Source organism: Loxodonta africana, chromosome 14 (assembly GCF_030014295.1).
Source record: "Loxodonta africana isolate mLoxAfr1 chromosome 14, mLoxAfr1.hap2, whole genome shotgun sequence".
In the NCBI taxonomy this organism is placed as follows: Eukaryota; Metazoa; Chordata; class Mammalia; order Proboscidea; family Elephantidae; genus Loxodonta; species Loxodonta africana.
Genome location: NC_087355.1, coordinates 67,896,804 through 67,915,885, shown reverse-complemented (window position 1 = coordinate 67,915,885; position 19,082 = coordinate 67,896,804). Strand labels below are relative to the sequence as shown.

The 19,082-nt window shown below is 39.5% G+C and overlaps 1 protein-coding gene across 1 annotated transcript in view; it reads left to right on the top strand.

Annotated features, from left to right (window-relative positions):
- The window catches only part of EXT1 (exostosin glycosyltransferase 1), a 328,802-nt gene extending 317,228 nt beyond the window's left edge, over nt 1-11,574 (top strand). The window contains exons 9-11 of the mRNA XM_010588467.3: nt 3,808-3,968; nt 6,421-6,592; nt 11,045-11,574. Of these exons, the coding sequence (XP_010586769.1) occupies nt 3,808-3,968; nt 6,421-6,592; nt 11,045-11,230 (519 nt within the window). The 3' untranslated portion in view covers nt 11,231-11,574. The remainder of the gene's footprint in view (nt 1-3,807; nt 3,969-6,420; nt 6,593-11,044) is intronic.
- Nucleotides 11,575-19,082: the final 7,508 nt, after the last annotated feature.

Sequence of the window (19,082 nt, the reverse complement as noted above, 5' to 3'; positions counted from 1 at the left end):
AGAGGAGCCGTGGTAGCGCAAGTGGTTAAAGCGCTCAGCTGCTAACGGAAGGGTCGGTGGTTTGAACCCACTAGCCCCTCCTCAGATACAAGATGTGGCATTCTGCTTCTTGAAAGATTACAGCCTTGAAAACTCTCTAAGGCAGTTCAACTCTGTCCTATAGAGTCGTGACTGCAGTGGGATTGGTTTTGGGTTTTGGGTGGTGAAATAACTTTCAGTTTCTGGGATGTCTACTTGTGCTGGCAAATTTCTTTTCCAAGAACAGCAATTCCAAGCACTCAGTGCATGCTGGGAGGAAGGAGCATGTGTCCTACGTGAAGTAATTAGCAGTCAACATGGGTTGAAGTTGGTATGTAAATTTAAGAGATTGGCAGTCTGGTTTGCTGTTGCCTAAAATGGTTAAGGACAAGGAATTCTTTTTTTTTTTTTTAAGGTGAATAGATGTTGGTTCATTTTATTCCCCTCTAAGGATCTTTCACTTGTTTAAATGTCTCCCTATAGTATTAAGGATAGATTTTTAAACAGCATATTATAAAGGACTTTAAATAGAGTTGGTTTAGAGTTATTTACATTTATCCGGGTTGCTGCAAATCCTCAAAAGAAAACAGATGTTGGTTTTTAATAGAAAAGGCCTTAAGCTGACCTTTGCTTCCTTTGATGTGTTAATGATATGCGTGAAAGCAGAACTATCACAAGAATCATAGTTTTATCTGAATTTACTTTTGAGTTCCTTTGAAAGGACTTGAAACAGCTTTGAGTTAGCAAGAAACGCATGTGATGAAAACACCCCATCGGGTTCTATAGTAGTTGCCAGTGCATGTGTTTCCTTTTCAAAGAATAGAAAACCCCAGAGAGTGCTGACAGCCAGGCTGGTTCTTTGACGATGGCTGCATAATCCACTCTCCTATCAGTTGGTGCTGTTAGCGTTGAATGCCGGTGACAATGTACAGGCTATCACGACCTGATTTCAATTTTCTGGCCACTGTCTTATTGTCTTTTAACTTTTCGATGTCCTGTTTGCTACCAGGCTTTCTTAATGTATGTCCTTCTACCCTCTTTCTGCCCCTACCCCAGAAGTTGTAGTTTTGGGGAACCATCAATATTATTAAGACTTTCTTATCTTGAGATAGGGTATCAAATTAGATCTTCCATAAAAATATGAATTTACGGTTGTTTGCTAATATAAAATTAAAAAAAAAATAGTGGTTTCAAATTAAGCCCAAAGAATTTGGAGATAAAAGGACACTTGAATTACCTTGGAGTCCCTGGGTGGTCCAAACAGTTAACGAACTTGGATGCTAACCAAGAGGTTAGAGGTTTGAATCTACCCTGAGGTACTCTGGAAGAAAGGCCTGGTGATCTACCTGCCCAAAATCAGCCACTGAAAATCATATGGAGCACAGTTCTCCTCTGACACACATGGGGCTGCTGTGAGTCAGAATCATCTCAATGGGAGCTGGAACTAGAAAAACATCACATGGGCCTGTGTTTCCTAAAGATGGTTTGTGCATGTCAAATGGTTTTATATGATTCACTACAAGCATATTTCATTTTAATAATTTTGTATTTATTTTAATGTGTGTTAGAAAATCATACAGCTAGCAATCAAACCTAGGACTTCACTGACATTTTTGCCTTGGTTAAGGCTAATTTTTTTTTTTTTTAAAGAAGCGTCAATTTAAAAGAAAATATTAAATAAGTAATTGAATGTGTGGGAGGGGAATATGCCAAAAAGGAGATGATGGTATACATATGGCAAAAGCTTGGGAAATATTGCTCTAGGCTTATTTGCTCCTTTTTTTTTTTTTAATTGAGGTGAAATTCACATTACTTAAAATTAACCGTTTTAACATGTACAAATCAGTGGCATTTAGTACATTCACAATCTTGTGCAACCAGCACCTCTGTGTAGTTCCAAAGGATTTTCATCAGCACAAAAGAAAAATCCCATGCCTGTTAGGCAATGACTCTTTATCGCCCTCTCCTCCCAGCCCCTGACAACCACCGATCTGTTTTCTGTCTCTGTGGATGTGCTTTTCTGGGCATTTCAGATAGATGGAATCATACAACATGTGACCTTTTATGTCTGATTTCCTTGACCTGGCATAATGTTTTCAAGCTTCGTCCATGTTGTAGCATATACCATTACATACTCAATTCTTTTTTATCACTGAATAATATTCCATTGCATGAGTACAGTCTGTTTGGTTTATCCATTCATCAGTTGATGGACAATTGGATTGTTTCTACCTTTTGGCTCTTGTGAATAGTTATTTGCTCTGCTTTTGAAGCTCTGAAATGGCAAGACCTGTACTAATCAGCAGTACTCTGCGTCCCCCACCCACCATGACAGTGCTGGGACTTGAAATATGTATGGAATAAATGAAATTTCCAATTTGATTGCTTATCCAGAAGACATACGGTGAAGGTTGCAGGGTGAATGAGTTACCTGTATGAGAGATCAAATCGTTTTCAATAGTGTAGCAACAAAGCTAGAAGGGAGGCTACAGTAACAGTACAACACCCACTCTGAAGGCAGAATGCCTGGGTTCAAATTTCCGCTCTGCCACTTACTAAACCCATTGCTGTCAAGTTGATTCTGACTCATAGCAACCCTACAGGACAGAGCAGAACTGCCCTATAGGGTTTCCAAGGAGTGGCAACTGGATTTGAACTGCCAGCCTTTTGGTTAGCAGCCATAGCTCTTAACCACTGCTCCACCAGGGCTCCAATCTACCACTTACTAAAAAAAAAAAAAACTGGCAAATTACGTGAACCCCCATATACTTTGGTTTCCCCATCTCTACATTGAAGAATATAACCCCCGGGATTGCTGTGAGAGTTAAATATGTAAGACCTATAACTCTGCGTGTCATGTTATAAGCATTACATGAATATAAGCATTATGATGGTTGGCAGTTAATATTGTTTGTCTTCTGTTTATTAATTTTATTGCTTGCTCATCAAATGGGCATCAAAATTTAGAAGAGAGCTTACACATCTGAAAGCCAAACTATTTGCTAATTATAAACAGTAGTTTATAACGGGTTCAGAAGTACCTCCTTTGAGTTATTGTAAGCACTTGACAGTCATTGAGCTGCATTTCCTTTAAAGTAATCCTGTGGCTTCACTCGGCCTTGCCCTCACTTAGTGATTTTCTCTGTGGATGCTTTTTCTAGATTTTTCTTGCACTGTTCATCTTCCAACCTGAGAGGCCTGAATTATTTTTTCTTTATGATGTCTGCTCTGTGTTCCTTTTAGAACCTGTGCTCTTTTTAAAAATCTCTTCTCTTGCTTTTAAGAGAGTGCTTTTATTTTAGTCACTTTCATTTTAGTCTCTTTGGCTGTGATGGATGCTGGTTCTGATGGTTCTGATGTATGCTGTGTATTCATACCTGTGTGTACATAGGAAATCTGTTCCCGCTTATAAAGCAGGTGTGTTTATGCCTCATGTGAATCAATAGTCATGTGCCCTTCTGAGGGAGGGGAAAAAAGAAACAGCTTTTTGGATTTGTTTTCTTAACTGGAATGGACTGGATTTCTAAAGGACTTATCAGCAAATGTATGTGGTTTTTTTTCCTTTCAATTCCATACTAATCTGAAGTTTCTTTACCAGAAAACATTAAAATGTGCATAATTATGGGGCAAAATGTCAAGCATTCAGTTTAATTTGCTGATGAATACGTGGAATTAATGTTTCACAACAGTCTCAGGATTTTGCATTATGAATTAGCAGGGGGAAGGTAATGTTTTGTTGACATTCACTAACACTGTTGATTGCTTGTTTGGCTTGTGTTCTGCCTGCAGGTGGATTTTGCCTTCACGGTGTGGCAGAGCTTCCCCGAGAGGATCGTGGGGTACCCTGCACGCAGTCATTTCTGGGATAACTCTAAAGAACGGTGGGGGTACACTTCCAAGTGGACAAATGACTACTCCATGGTGTTGACGGGAGCTGCTATTTACCACAAGTGAGGAAATTAGATGTGTCTCTTTTAGATCTTTTGTTTTTGTTGTTAGTGGCCATCAAGTCAATTCCAACTCATGGCGACCCCATGTGTTACAGAGTAAAACTGCCCCATAGGATTTTCGTGGCTGTAATTTTTTAATCTTAATAGGCAAGAGCCCTGTTGGCACAGTGGTTAAGCGCTTGGCTGCTAACTGAAATTAAGCACCCACAGGCACTGTAGATAATTGGAATTCACCACTGAATAAAACAAAAAGTTCCTCACCTTGTGGATCTTATATTCCAACAGGGGGGAGACACAGTATATGGAATAATTATGTATAGTATGTTGAAAGGGTAGTCCCTGGGTGGGGCAAATGGTTAATGTGCTCCACTGCTAATTGAAAGGTTGGAGGTTAGAGTTCACCCAGAGGCATCTCAGAGGAAAAGCTGGTAACCTACTTCTGAATAATCAGCAACTGAAAACCCTACGGAGCATAGTTCTACTCTGATACACGTGGGGTCACCATGAGTTGGAATCGACTTGACAGCCAACTGTTTTTATGTTAGAAAGAGACAAGTGACATAACAAAAAAAACAAAAGTAGAACAGGTTAAGGGATCAGGGATGCCTAAAGCGGAACAGGGGGCGGGTTGGAGCACAGTCAAGGTGAGCCTTAGTGAATGGGTGAGATTTGAGCAGAGACCTGAAGGAAGAGTGGGAATTAGCGAAGAGGCTATCTGTGCGAAGAATATTCTGGTATGAGGAACAGCTAGAATAAATGTCTTAGAATGTTGAAGGGATATCAAGAAGACCAATGTGACTAGGATAGAGTGAGAAGAAAGGAGACTAGAGGGGTTATGGAAGCCCTGGTACAATACTTTGCTGTCCCTGGTAGGGACTTCACTTTGTGTGACATGAGAGCCAGAGCAGGGGTTTGAGCAGCGCGGAGACATCTGGCTTATGTTTTCGGTGTCCACTCTGGCTGCTGTGTTGAGAATAGACGCTAAATTAGCTTGGGTAGAAGCAGGGAGGCCTATTAGAAAGTTATTAACATTATCTAGGCAAGAGACGATGAAGCCTAGGACCAGGATGTGAGCAATGGAGGTGATAAGCAGTGGTCATATTATGGGCATATTTTGAAGATTGTGCCAGCTTGATGTCCTGACAGACTGGATATAGCATTCAATGTCTCTTAAGTTTTTTGATCTGAAGGACTTGTAGGATGGAGTGCCCATCAACAAAGATGTGGAAGGCCGTGGGTGAAATAGGTATTGGGGGAAAATCCAGACATTCTGTCTTGGACATGCTAAGACATCCAAAAGAATTTGAGAGAGGTCAGGAAATAGAAATTTGGGAGTTGTTTATATATATTTGGTTTTTAAAGCCGTATGGGACTGGGATAAGATAGCCAAACTAGTGAGTGTAGATGACTAGCATTTCCAATTCAGTCTTTAATGGAAATCACCATTCTTCTGCCTTAGTAAAGCAAACACACCAATCTTAGTCTTTTTTTTTTTTTTTTTTTTAAACGAAGAGTATCTTGCCATCTCAGGCATAGTGTTGGAAGTGCACACGGTGTAAGCATTTAGGCTAATTGAATCTTGACGTGACGATTTCACCTCTTGAAAGTATATTGTCCCCACCTTGTGCTTCTCCCCTCACTGAATCTGATTCATTCAAATGATTTCCTTTACTTTAAGTATATGGTACATGTCCCTCTAAAGAAAAAGTCGAGTGAGAAATAATTCAAATTAATTGAGGGCTCTGTAGCATGACTGACCACCAGATTCATTAGGGTTTTGCTCTAACAAATATATGAAATATATGGTTTAAAGGCCACACAAATAAAACAGTATTTTGTTGGACTCTGGGTCAAGGGATAGTAATGAATATCCTTCTGATTAAGCCAATAATTAAAATTATAAAGCAGCTTTGTAATGATATATAGATTATGTGTAAATAATTTTCTCTTGCTGCCTAAAGCGTGCAGTTGCTCTTCATAATGGACTAGCCTAATATTAGAATTAGACTAGGCAAGCACTATCTGCTTAGTTACGTGACCTATGGGTATTGTTGTGCCTTGTTTCCTCATCTGTAAAATGGGGATAATAATAGTACCTACTTTTAGGTTTGTTGTGAAGATTAGATAAGGCATCTTATATAAAGCACTTTAGAACATTATTTGGCATATAAGAAACCCTGGTGGTGTAGTGGTTAAGTGCTATGGCTGCTAAGCAAGAGGTCAGCAATTCAGATCCGCCAAGCACTCCTTAGAAACTCTATGGGTCAGTTCTACTCTGTCCTATAGGGTCGCTATGAGTCAGAATCAACTCGATGGCAGTGGGTTAAGTACTGTGTGAGAGCTGTATTCTCCATCATCATCAACATCATCCATGACATGTTTAGGGATTCCAAAAATGGGTTGTCATTATGCAGTGATGGCTCCCTATGAAATCTGTCTTTGGTTTTTCTAGATATTATCACTACCTGTACACCCATTACCTGCCAGCCAGCCTAAAGAACATGGTGGACCAACTGGCCAATTGTGAGGACATTCTCATGAATTTCCTGGTGTCTGCTGTGACAAAATTGCCTCCAATCAAAGTAACCCAGAAGAAGCAGTATAAGGAAACAATGATGGGACAGGTAAGAATGAAGAAACCCCTCCTCCCTTCCTTTGCTCACTGGTAGTTCAGTGTCAGTCTGAAGTAATTAGGACTCGGTACTCCTCTAGGTGTTCTACTTTGGGAGCATAATGAGGCAATACCAGGAATAAACCACATCTAAGAGCTCTTTTTTTTTTTAAGAGCTCTGAGGGAGTGTTAACAGTTGGCACAAGGATAATTGGGAAGGCATAAGTCAAGGATGTCTTTATGTCAAGAATATAAAGCTCTCATATAACCTACAAGGTGACGAGAGAAAGGCAAATCTTCTCCAGAGTTAAAGACCTACAATGAATTTATGTAAGTTTATTGTAGGAGATTTTTTAATGAATAGCTAATAATACTCTCTTCAACACAGCCCTCGTGAGTTGGGTGGGCATTATGGCGGTTGATTAGGAGACACAATACTCAATTTTCAGTTCTGTAACCAGCATTTACAAGCTGTAGGCAAGTCAGTTACCTTCTGAAACTTAGTTGACTCACCTTTAAAATGGAGATGATGAAATCCCCCTCATAGGGTTGAGGTAATATGTATGAAAGCTTTTAGAAAAGTAAGGTAGAATATTGAATTGAGCCACAAAATTTTAGCACTGAAGACACTCACAGGAAATATAATCCAACTTTCTCATTTTACAAGTTAAAAAAAAAAAAAAAAACTATGACCCAGAATGTTTAAGTGTATTGCCAGAAATTGTACAGTAAGTTAGAGACAGTTCTGGGAGTTGAATCCTAAGTTCTGTTCATTCCAGTGCCTATTCTCTTAACACCCCAGGATCCTTATGGCAAGTCCATCTGGATATGCTGAAGCTCATTATACCTTTTTTCATCTTGACCAGAGTCCAGTACTATAAGTAAGAAGACAAAGCCTTAAGTAAGGCCATTTAGGCCTAAGCAAGTTAAATCTTGCTGTACCTGACAGGATTTGAGTCAACTGAAAGGATACACATAAACCTATTTCTATCAGTTCAATTATTTAGGGATTTCCATGTGCCTTCTTCTAACAGGGAGTCCCTGGGTGCTGCAAATACTTGGCTGCTAACCAAAAGATTGGCTATTTGAGCCTACCCAGAGATACCTTAGAAGAAAGGCCTGGCAATCTACTTCCAAAAAATCAGCCATTGAAAACCCTGTGGAGCACAGTTCTACTCTGACACACATGGGGCCACCATGAGTTGGAATCAACTTGATGGCAACTGGTGTATTTTTTGTTGTTGTGGTTGTTTTAACAGGTGTTAAAAATCATATACAAATTGTACTTTTGCAAAGGAAAGCTTAGCCAGGCCTCAGGTTTCCACACTGATGGTTTTCACTCACTAAATTTAGTATAAGCAAAAAATTGACAGGATTTTAAGTTTATAGGATTTAGTCAGTTATTCAGTATTTACTGAGTATGTGTGGTTTATCAGCTACTGTACTAGGTACTAATTATGAAAAAGGAGCTGTTCTTGTGAGCGTCAAGTCTAGTGGAAAATTCTATTTCCCTCCAACTGTTAAAATAACTCGTAAGAGGGTTGCTGGGAGTTTTGATCTTTAGAGCTGAAAAATAGTTCAAGTTCAAGTGAGATGCACTGTCTACTAGGTGCCCAGGCATTTTCATATATTATGGTATCTCATTTAGGGATGCAACATTTCTGTAATATTGTTTGCCCTGCGAGTTGTAGGCACTTGTCTGAAGATATAGCATTCATTAGGGGTGGAACTCTTTAATATGTGATTTCTTAAGGGTTGATTCTTTTCATAGATTTGCCAATTCTACCAAACCGATATTTCTAGTAATTTTACACATCTTTTGGGGGCAAATCTGCATTTAACCCTAGGCCTAATTAGATTTATCCAGGTACTGTATTTGCCCCTTTCTTCTCGTGTTAGTTTATTGAATGTCTGTGTGACTGATGGAGTAGGTAGATATCACGCCCTAAGATTATGTTTTTATTGCACAAGAAAGACATCTTCTCAATATATATTGGTTGACCCAGAATATATGTTAAAATCTAGGGGAAAAAAGATATTTGAATTGAATGATTCAATTGGATTTTTTTTTTTTTTTAAATTTCTGAGAGAGAATAAGAATGAGCTTATATTCTACCCTGAATCACAGCCTCATGTACCGAGAGTCTGCCCAGAAGCACCTTGGAAGAAAGGCCTGGCAGTCTACTTCCAAAAAATCAGCCATTGAAAACCCTATGGAGCATAGAAGAACAAGATGGTGGCTACCACTACTCACCATTCTAATCATGGCTACAATAGATGGACCCTGATAGAATGGGAGGAAAATGTGGAACAGAACCTCAAATTCCCTTAAAAAAAAAAAAAAGAAGAAGAAGAACCAGACCTACTGGACTGGTTGAGACTCGAGTATTCCCCAAGACTATTGCCCTGAGATACCCTTCAAACCTTGAACCAAAACTAACCCCTGAGGTCATCTCATAGCTAAATAATAAATTGACTCAAAAAATATCACCAGTAAGTACCATGCTTCTTTAAAAAATCACCTACATGAGACCAAACAGTCAACAATTACTTTAAAACAAAGATCAGAATGTAAGGGGGCAGGGAAACTAGATTAATGGAGAAGGAACAATCAGAACGGAAATAATGAGAATGTTCACACATTGTAAAGAATGTAACCAATGTCACTGAACAACTTGTATGGAAATTGTTGAATGGGAACCTTCACCCAAAACACAATAGAATACTATTTAAAAAAGCAAAGAATGAGATTAAGCTCTTGACAGTATTTTCACTTGCATAAGTGAAGCTTTCTCTTGGTGTGATGATCTGGTCATTTGGAATGAGTGAGCCAATCAGAAATAGCCTAGAAGCCCATAACAATTTAGGAATAAAATGAGGTGCCTTTGGGACTGCCACTCTGCTTTGAACTCAGTCAGCTTAATTTGATACCTTTCTCTATTTACCAAGCGGAGTTCTCCTAGTAGAAATGGTAAAGAACAGAGCCTGAGTTCTGCCCCTTTCTAGCCTTGAAGAAATCATTTTAACTTCCCTGCACCTGCTTCCTCATCTATAAAATGGGGATATTATTACATGGCTGGATCATCAGGTTGTTGTGAGACTCAAATGAGCTCTATGCCAACACTTCACAAGTAGCGTTTTGTTATTCTGCTGCTCAGAGCTAACTTGACATTTGTATTTACCTTCAACATTATTTTCAAGCATGTTGACACTTCAGGTGGTTTTAAAGTGACTTTAAGTGATTCTTCCAGTAAAATGTACCTTCCTTTATGAAAGTAAGTTTCTAACGGTGGCTGAGGACACAAATGCATTGAAAACACATACGCACACACGTACATCTGTAAAGAGTTGCCTATTGACATAAACGCATGTGTGGGTTTTTTCCCTCATAATTGGGCAGCCCACCTTTTCATCGTTTCATAAAAACATTTAGTTAGTTGGTCTGTTTCTATTTGAGCACTCACATCATTTAAGCCTTCCTTCTAAATCAGTGGGTTTTCTAAATCAGTACCAGTCATTTACATGTTCTAAAACTATTTAACCAACGTAGAGATGGCAGCCATCTTTTCTATTTGTGCAGAATAAAACTTTATTCCATTCTGAATGAGCAACGACTCTTCATAGGGCTGATCGGTCTTCAGAAAGTAATCTTTGGGTATGTTAGTGGAGTAGGAAATGCAACAATCTTTAAGAGCAGAATTTTGAGGTTGAAATCTATGGTCAATTTTATAGACACTCTTGTATACCACTGAATTCACCCTTTATACTTTGTGGGGTCATTTCAACAGAGAAGACTGCAGAAGGGAAAATAGATTTTTATATGCCACATAACACTAGCCTTGAATGAAATGTAGAGGGATTTCTTTTGTACTTTTTCAACTATACCTGCGGTCTTTTTTTAGAGGATTCAATGGAATCTATATAAAGGTAGAGAAATAGTGGAAGAAAGAAAGGAAGGAAGAAGGGATGGATGGATGTATGAATGGATGGATAGATAGTTTTAAAAGTTGATTATTGATATCCCCAAACCAACTAAGTAAACGCAAAGGTCTTAAAAAACTATCTTTGAAGCCACAGACAGGCACATATACATTAGTTGTCACAGCACTTGATCCCAGATGTGAGGAGAATTTTTATATTTAATGACCATAGTGATTGGGAGTCAGTTGGTTAGTTATTCACCTCCAGTGTCAGAGAATTAGTCACTCAGTATGAACCTTAGTTTGTGTCTTGGTTTTTAACATTGAGGAACTTACAAATATTGGAAAATCCCTCCTGGCAAGACTGAGAACCGGGATTGGATAGGTGCTTTCATTTTCACCTGGTGGGTGGGTGGTGTGGCTCAGGGCAAGGCCAGACCCCGAGTTCTGCTCCTCGCCCATTTGCCTGGCCCTGTTCTCTGCAGTGCCTCCATCTCACCATGCATTTCTGTCACTGACCTCCTGGTTTCTCTCCTTTTCCCTAGACTTCTCGGGCTTCCCGCTGGGCTGACCCTGACCACTTTGCCCAGCGACAGAGCTGCATGAATACGTTTGCCAGCTGGTTTGGCTACATGCCGCTGATCCACTCTCAGATGAGGCTCGACCCCGTCCTCTTTAAAGACCAGGTCTCTATTCTGAGGAAGAAATACCGAGACATTGAGCGACTTTGAAGAATCCGGCCGAGTGGGGGAGGGGAAGCGAGAAGGGCCGGGGTCTAGCTGCTCTCTCTTCCCAGTGCAGATTCACTCGTTCGCGGAGCCAGATTGTGCCAAGTATCCAAATAAACTTAGACGAACAGAATGACAAAAAAAGGCCAATGAGAACTCGACTCCTGGCTCCTGGGACTGCACGGGACTGCTCCAAACTCACCTCACTGGCTTGTGTCCCAAGACTAGGCTGTGTACAGTTTAATTATGGAACATTAAATAATTATTTTTGAAATGATTGCTATGCAGGTTTAAACTTTTTTAATGATCAAAACTATTAAAAACCAGAGTTCTTTCTTTAATCAAAATTGTGTTGGTTGTGAATACTTCAAAGCTGCTACTCCTCTTCCCACAAAGTCCTTAGCCCTGGTCAGGAGGGCTTTCCTGAAGAGTTGCAGAAGCCCAGACTTCATGGAAAAAACAACAAGCCACTCTAGCCAGTAAAAAAAACACGCAGAGGTTAAAACAGGTTCATTATTTGACTTTCCAGTGCAAATTGTTTTCCACTTTGAATTTACAAATCCACTTTAACCTTCATCTGTAGAATGTCTCAGCATGAGAGAAGTGTTATGACTTCCAGGTAGGCAGTTCTTACTGAAAACTTGATGTTTGAGAGAAATATAAGTGTGATAATCTTTTTCACTGGGGGCGGGGAGGAGGGGGGAGGAGGGGGAGGGGAGTTAGTACCAAGAAAACACTAGAATAATTGAAGAAAGTTTAGTTTGCATAAGGGACCATCCAAACAACCTACCTGCCAATTATCTGAGATGGAAATACAAACCCATGTTTTTGGGTGTGTTCTAGTTTACAGAATCTACAACTAACACACATATGGTTATACCTGGGGAGAGATTTTGGCTTACAGGCAAAGGAGGAGTGAGTGTATTTGGGGAAACAGATTATTTATGAGAAAAACTCTATAATGTTTGTGAAAACCTCAAGTTCCAGAAGTTTCTCTATTGAAAAAGAATTTATAAGCTCTCACCATTGAACAAGAGGATTGCTGTGAAATAACTGAGGATGTACCCCACCATTGGGACCCTAGGACCATTTTTGGTCAAACATTGACTTGAGCAAGAACCTGACAAACAAAATAATCAGAAACAATGTGAAAACTGTTTCATTTAATTTGAATTTTTAAATCTGGAAAAGTTGAGTTGTGCTCCTTGGAAACTGGTGGAGTGTTAAAAAGAAAATTTCTCTCCTTGCAAACTCTATCTTGAGCCTCTGAATATTTATTACTTATAAACTGCTTTATAAGTACAAACTGAAAAAAAACAGTATCCCATAACTCGATTATAAAAGATGGAGACTTCTGATAAGAAGTGCTTTCTTCTACTTGGAAGGGTTGAGAGAACAGAGAAGAGAAAGACATTATGGGGCCTACCACCTATTATGCTAAATAAATAACAAGCACTTTAATTTTTCCCTTAAACTCTCATGCATCTTCATAAATTTATTTCCAATTTGTTTTAGAAGAAAATTCCATCTTGGAATTATATATAGATTACTTCCAGCACCTCACTGAGGTCAGTGGAAACAGTAAATGCAGCAGACTTTAACTCATCCTTTGTAGGTATCTGGGGAGAAAGTCCCTCACAATGATAGCACTGGGAGGGTGCTGAAAGCAGGAGTGAAAAGAGGTGTTTGTAGAGATCCAGAGAGGTTACAGGATGTGCTATGGAGCCCCTTAGTGGCAGAGCAAGGACTGGAGCCCATACATCCAGACCCTGTGATGTGAGAGCTTCATTAAAGGAGGGACTTTTCTCTGTAGCTTCTTGTCTCAGAACAGGTTCTTAAGTCTCTCTCTCTCAGTATGACCCATCCTTAGCTTAGTCTAAAGCATGTGACATTTACCCAAAGTGGATGTGATTATCTCTTATGTATTTGATGAAAAATATTTCTTAGGTATTTGCACTTGTTTCTACAAAATGCTCAGACTAATAGGTTTCATGCCATTTAAACTGCAGCCCTCAGTGATTTGAAGGGTTAGCAACCCTTACTCATCTGGCCTTTGCAAATTTGTATTTAAATTGATTTTCGGGCTTGGCAAATTATTCCTGTCTTTCTCCTTTATGAAAACGAATGCAATGTTTTGTTCAATGACCCCAAGCCAACTTGAAACTTATGCTGCCATCTTGGCTTGCAGAGAAGCATCCCTGATTGGACTAGTGAGTCACGTGAGTTGATTCGGGGGGTTGTTTTGCCTGATTTACCTGACACAAAGCGCATAGGGTTCGTATTCTCCACAAAGTGTGTTACCAGGAAAAAGATGGCAATCATAGGTGAGAACAGGATCTGAACTCTTTTCAGCCACTTAAGATCTCCATGGTTCCATGTTCTGTCATCCTCTGAGTAAATCTCTTGGGGATGCTAGCTAGCGTGTTCTTTTCTCTTTTGGAACGTACAGCTGGGAATTGAACAATGCTTAGCAAATCAGTGAGGCTCAACAGTAAGATGTAATTTTAATTCACTTAGGAAAGAGTTGTATTTCGCTGCAGCAAGTTTACAAATCATAGCCATCTCCATAGGAAGTGGGGAGTTATCTTTCAGTCAACTTTAATGATAACCAGGGGTTCCTAAGTGAACCAACATGTGCTGAGTTGGTAAGAAGCCAAGGGCAGAGTGTGGTGCCAGCCACATAATGAATTACATGCAGAAACTCCATAGAGGTTTTGGCCACTTATGATTTCTAAACAGTGTCTTTTTCCAACTCCACATTAGGACCTGTGGTCTTAAAAGTAATTTTTTAAAGCTGGCGTATTTATGCATTTATATGACAAGTTTTATAAATATCAAGTCAAGCTTATATCTACATTAAACAAATCACCTTTGTTGAGAGGAACAAAATGGCACCAAACTGAGACTGTAGAGAAAATCCATGAAATAATACTCATGTCACAAAAGATAACATGAAAGGTGAGCCCACCTGGCCATCTCAGCAGACTTTTTAAATAAGGTGCTCCAGAAGAAAGTGAAATCTCTTACCTGGGATTTTACGTGCATACTTTAATTTCTTCTTGTTACAAATGGTGCTCAAAGAAGGATCAATCATGGTTGTTTCCTTCAGTTTTCCTTTTGGGGTGAATTTTTTTTTCCATTCCAATAGGCTATGTTAGCCTTTATTTTGGTAGTTCTAGAACACCTGGTGACTCTGAGAAATACTATGCTGTGGCCCTTCATGAAGGTTACTGGACTTTAATCAGGGGAGAGATGAGTGAATGTGAATAGACCTACATACTGTTAAAAACGGGATGCTTGATTTAGGAGCTAATGAAATTTTAATCAAATCTGTTTAAAGGGCGGGAGTGGGAAGGAGGCAGAGAGACTTGCCAGGTTAGAATCCGAATGAGACTTTTGCTGGATGAGGCTGAATTATGGACGCAAGAGCTGAGGTGAACTTCCCAAATTTGAAGTTTTCTCCTGTCCTTTTGAGTCTCTGAGAGCTCCCAGTCTAAAAACCTCCAGTTATTGCCGTGAACTCTAAAGTAACAAGGCCCCTACCTTCTAAAATATAATCAACATGCAGCCAGTATGGTTCAGATCTCAGCTGCTGAATTCATTTATCTTGTTTCCAGTTGCACAGTTATGGACAAGAACTTTTCAGATGTTGTTACCGTTCTGTGCCAGATTTAATGAAGAAAATATTCTTTCTCTACTGGCCCCTTTCTCTCAGGCACTTTTGATGGGGGAAAGGAGCTCTGGTGGTACAGTGGTTAGAGCACTCGGCTGCTAACTGAAAGGTAGGTGGTCCAAACCCACCAGCTGCTCCATGGGAAAGTGATGTTGCAGTCTGCTTCTGTAAAGGTTTAAGGCCTTGGAAACCCTATGGGACAGTTCTACTCTGTCCTATAGGGTCGCTATGAGTCGGAATTGATTCAATGGCAGTGGTTTTGGTTTGATGCGGAAAAATTGTTTTCAATTGGGTTCTTAGTGAATTTGCATTACTCTCATGCATTACTATCAGGCTATGCTAAACCTGCCTGGTTCAGTATTAGAGATCAGATTATTCATTGATTCCAATTTCTAAAAAAAAATTGTTTTTAAATGGGATTGAATATCCTGAGAACATAGCCTCTCCCATCTATTCAATGATGTTGTCCAGAACCTCTGGGAGAAAAGCTGCTGTTTACACCATAATCTTGATGACAAAGAGGTTTCCTGGAAACTCTCTCCACTTTTTGCCCTTTCCGAAATCAAAAGATTATATTTCCATGATTTTCACTTCACAAGGTCTATAGTTGTCACTAAAATTCCAGTAAGTTCCATGTCAGGAACCTAGATGAGCTACCCAAGACGGAGACTTCTTTGGCCCAATAAATAGATAAGGAAGGCTGTACAATGTCCTTGGAAGCAAAAACAAGTGGCACCATCGAGAAAGCCTAGCCCTCTGAGTTAGCCTGGTCTCACCCTTGATTAAAATCAAATCAAGCTAGCTTTAAGTCACTCTTTTCTGGTAATTATTTGCCTTTTAGCCTCAAAGACCATTTGATATTTGCAATAGTTCTCTGTTCTTCTTTAGGAACACATCCCTTTGGGTTGTAATTATTACTAAATTTGAGGCCATGCCAATGATCTAGTTACCATGTAATGAACCTTGTATATTTATTTTGAAAAACAATATGTATAGGATATGTGGAAGGGTGGAAAGGAAGACATCGAAAACTGGAAATATTTAGGTGACAAACTGTAAAAAAAAAAAAAAGTATACCTAATTTTATATACAATGTACATTTGGGACAGTTTTCTAATATGTTGCCAATGTTTTTGTAGTGTTACCACAGATCTTTTCTGAAGTGTTCTCCCCATTTGTTATAGACTATTAATGACTTAGTGCAATTAAACTCTGAAGTGTGTGAGAGAGAACATATAAGAAAACACAAAGCCATAGATCTTGATTTACTTCACTGACCTGTGTAACTATATGTCTGGGTTTTGCCATGCAAGATAGATTGTTTTATAGATAGTATCACCAAAGACTTTTTCCTTTAGATTTATAAAAGAAAAAATGAAATTATTAATAAATGACATGACTTTTCATCTGTGTAGTATTCATTCCATCTCTTCTGTTGACTCCAGAAAGACTCCAGTTCTCAGGTGGATTTGGTGTGCCGTGAAATACCGAGCTTCCATGGGGATTCTGGGAAAGATAGGCAGATAAGGCTGGACCAAGTGTGCTGGGTGAAGGCCCAAATCCTTGCAGCCTGGCTACAGCCCAACACCTAGCCTCATGGGGAACATGGAGCTGCCAGCAGCAGCCATCTTCCTGGCAGATGCAGCTGGTGCCATTGGAAGCAGGCCAGATGAACAGTGGTGATGTGCCCAGTCACAGCATTCTTCTACACGACACAGGGGCAACATGCAGGGCTGGGCCCCAGAGCATCTGGAGCCTGACAGCTGTGGCCATTACCCCTTTTGGTTTAAACTACTGCCTAGAGCTCATGAATTACTGGCTGCCGAAGCATTTGCTAGACTGGCGTTTCTCAGAAGAGTTTATAAATGGCTCCAGGTGTGAATGTAGCTCCATAATTCAGGAACACTTTAGTATGGTTTTACGTTAGTTATCAGTCTCCTTATATGCCTCTTTCCTTCTTTTCTTCCTCCCTCCCTCCTTCCTTTCCAATGACATCTCCTCCCCATCTCTTTCCTTTCTTCTACCCTATTTCTTTGGGTACTTTTACAGAAAGGATTTAAGGCACCAAATTCACGTATTTGCAGGGAAGCAAATGCCAAATTGTGTTTGGGGACGTTGATTTGTTTTATGACATCAATCAAGTCTAATGGTTCGCATTTCAGTTCGTCCATCTGTAAAATGATGGTCTTAAAATACTTATTTTACAAGTGTTTTCTGAATAACTACTGCATAGTGAGCACTGTGCTAGATGCGTTAAAGGCAATAATGATTAAAAAAAAAAAAAAACCTACTCTCTACCCTCCAGCAAGGGAGAAGGCAGAAGTCAGGGTGAGTTTGGACAAGATGTGTCTCAGGCAAACTGTCCTAGTAGAATCAGAAAGGAATTTTCCAAGTCTCAGGTTGAGGGTCAGCAAAAAGGTAAAAACCCTTGATGAGATGGATTGACACACTGGCTGCAACAATGAGCTCAAACATAGCAACAATTGTAAGAATGGTGCAGGACTGGGCAACGTTTTGTTCTGTTGTACATAGGGTTGCTATGAATAGGAAGTGACTCAACAGTACCTAACAATAACAACAGGTTCCAAACTGGGACATTGCTGTGATGGTGTAAAATTTGGACCCACAGCAGTGTAATTGTTGATAGAATCAATCCCAAGTTTGAGGACAAATGAGAAGGCTAGTTGGAGAAGCAAATTTTAAATTTGGTCCAAACTTACCTCACAGATGTTTGGATAAATGCTACAGCATGCAAAAAATATCTTGAGCAAACCTACTTATACATTACAGATGGTGTTGCTTTATGGAATGAGCATTTCCAAAATTCCACTCATTAGAATAGAAAACTAGAAGTTATTTCTATATACCTTAGCAATTCTACATGGTCTCCCCTAACTTTGTAGTCTCAGTGATTTGTAGGAACTCAAAAGTATTGAGGGAAGGAATTAGGCTACGTAGCTTATTGTTCTCCACCACTCATCTGTTTGACATACTGTGGTGACTTGCATGTTGCTGTAATGCTGGAAGCTATGCCACTGGTATTTCAAATACCAGCAGGGTTACCCATAGTGGACAGGTTTTAGCTAAACTTCCAGACTAAGACAGACAAGGAAGAAGGACCTAGTGCTCTACTTCTGAAAAATTGGCCAGTGAAAAACTTATGAATAGCAGCAGAACATTCTCTGATATAATGCTGGAAGATGAGCCTATAACGTTGGAAGGCACTCACAAAATACAACTAGAAAAGAGGTGCCTCCTCAAAATAGAGTCAATCTTAATGGCATGGACGGGGTCAAGCTTTTGGGACCTTCATTTGCTAATGTGGCAAGACTCAAAATGAGAAGAAATACCTACAAACATCCACTAATAACAGAACATGGAATGTATGAAGTATGAATCTAGGAAAATTGGAAGTGGTCAAAAATGAAATGGAAAGCATTAAGATCAACATCTTAGGCTTTAGTGAGCTGAAATGGACTGGTATTATCCATCTTGAATTGGACAATTATATGGTCTGCTATATCAGGAAAGACAAATTGAAGAGGAATGGCATCGCATTCATTGTCAAAAAGAATATTTCAAGATCTATCCTGAAGTACAGTGCTGTCAGTTATAGGAATAACATCCATATGCCTACAGGGAAGACCAGTTAATATGACTATTATTCAAATTTATGCCCCAACCACTAAGGCCAAAGATGAAGAAATTGAAGATTTTTACCAACTTCTGCAGTCTGAAATTGATCAAACATGCAATCAGGATGCATTGATAATTACCAGTGGTAGGGATGCAAAAGTGGGACACAGAAGAAGGATCAGTAATCGGAAAATATGGCCTCGGTGATAGAAAAAATGCTGGAAATCGCATGGTAGAATTTTGCAAGACCGATGACTTATTCATTGCAAGTCATTTTTTTCAACAACATAAATGGTAACTATACATGTAGACCTCACAGGAATCAAATCCACTACATCTGTGGAAAAAGACAATAGAGAAGCTCAATATCGTTAGTCAGAACAAGGCTAGGGGCTGACTACGGAACAGACCATCAATTGCTCATATGCAAGGACAAGTTGAGGGTGAAGAAAATTAAAACAAGTCCATGAAAGCCAAAATATGACCTTGGGTATATTCCACTGGAATTTGGAGATCATCTCAAGAATAGATTTGAAAAATTGACAT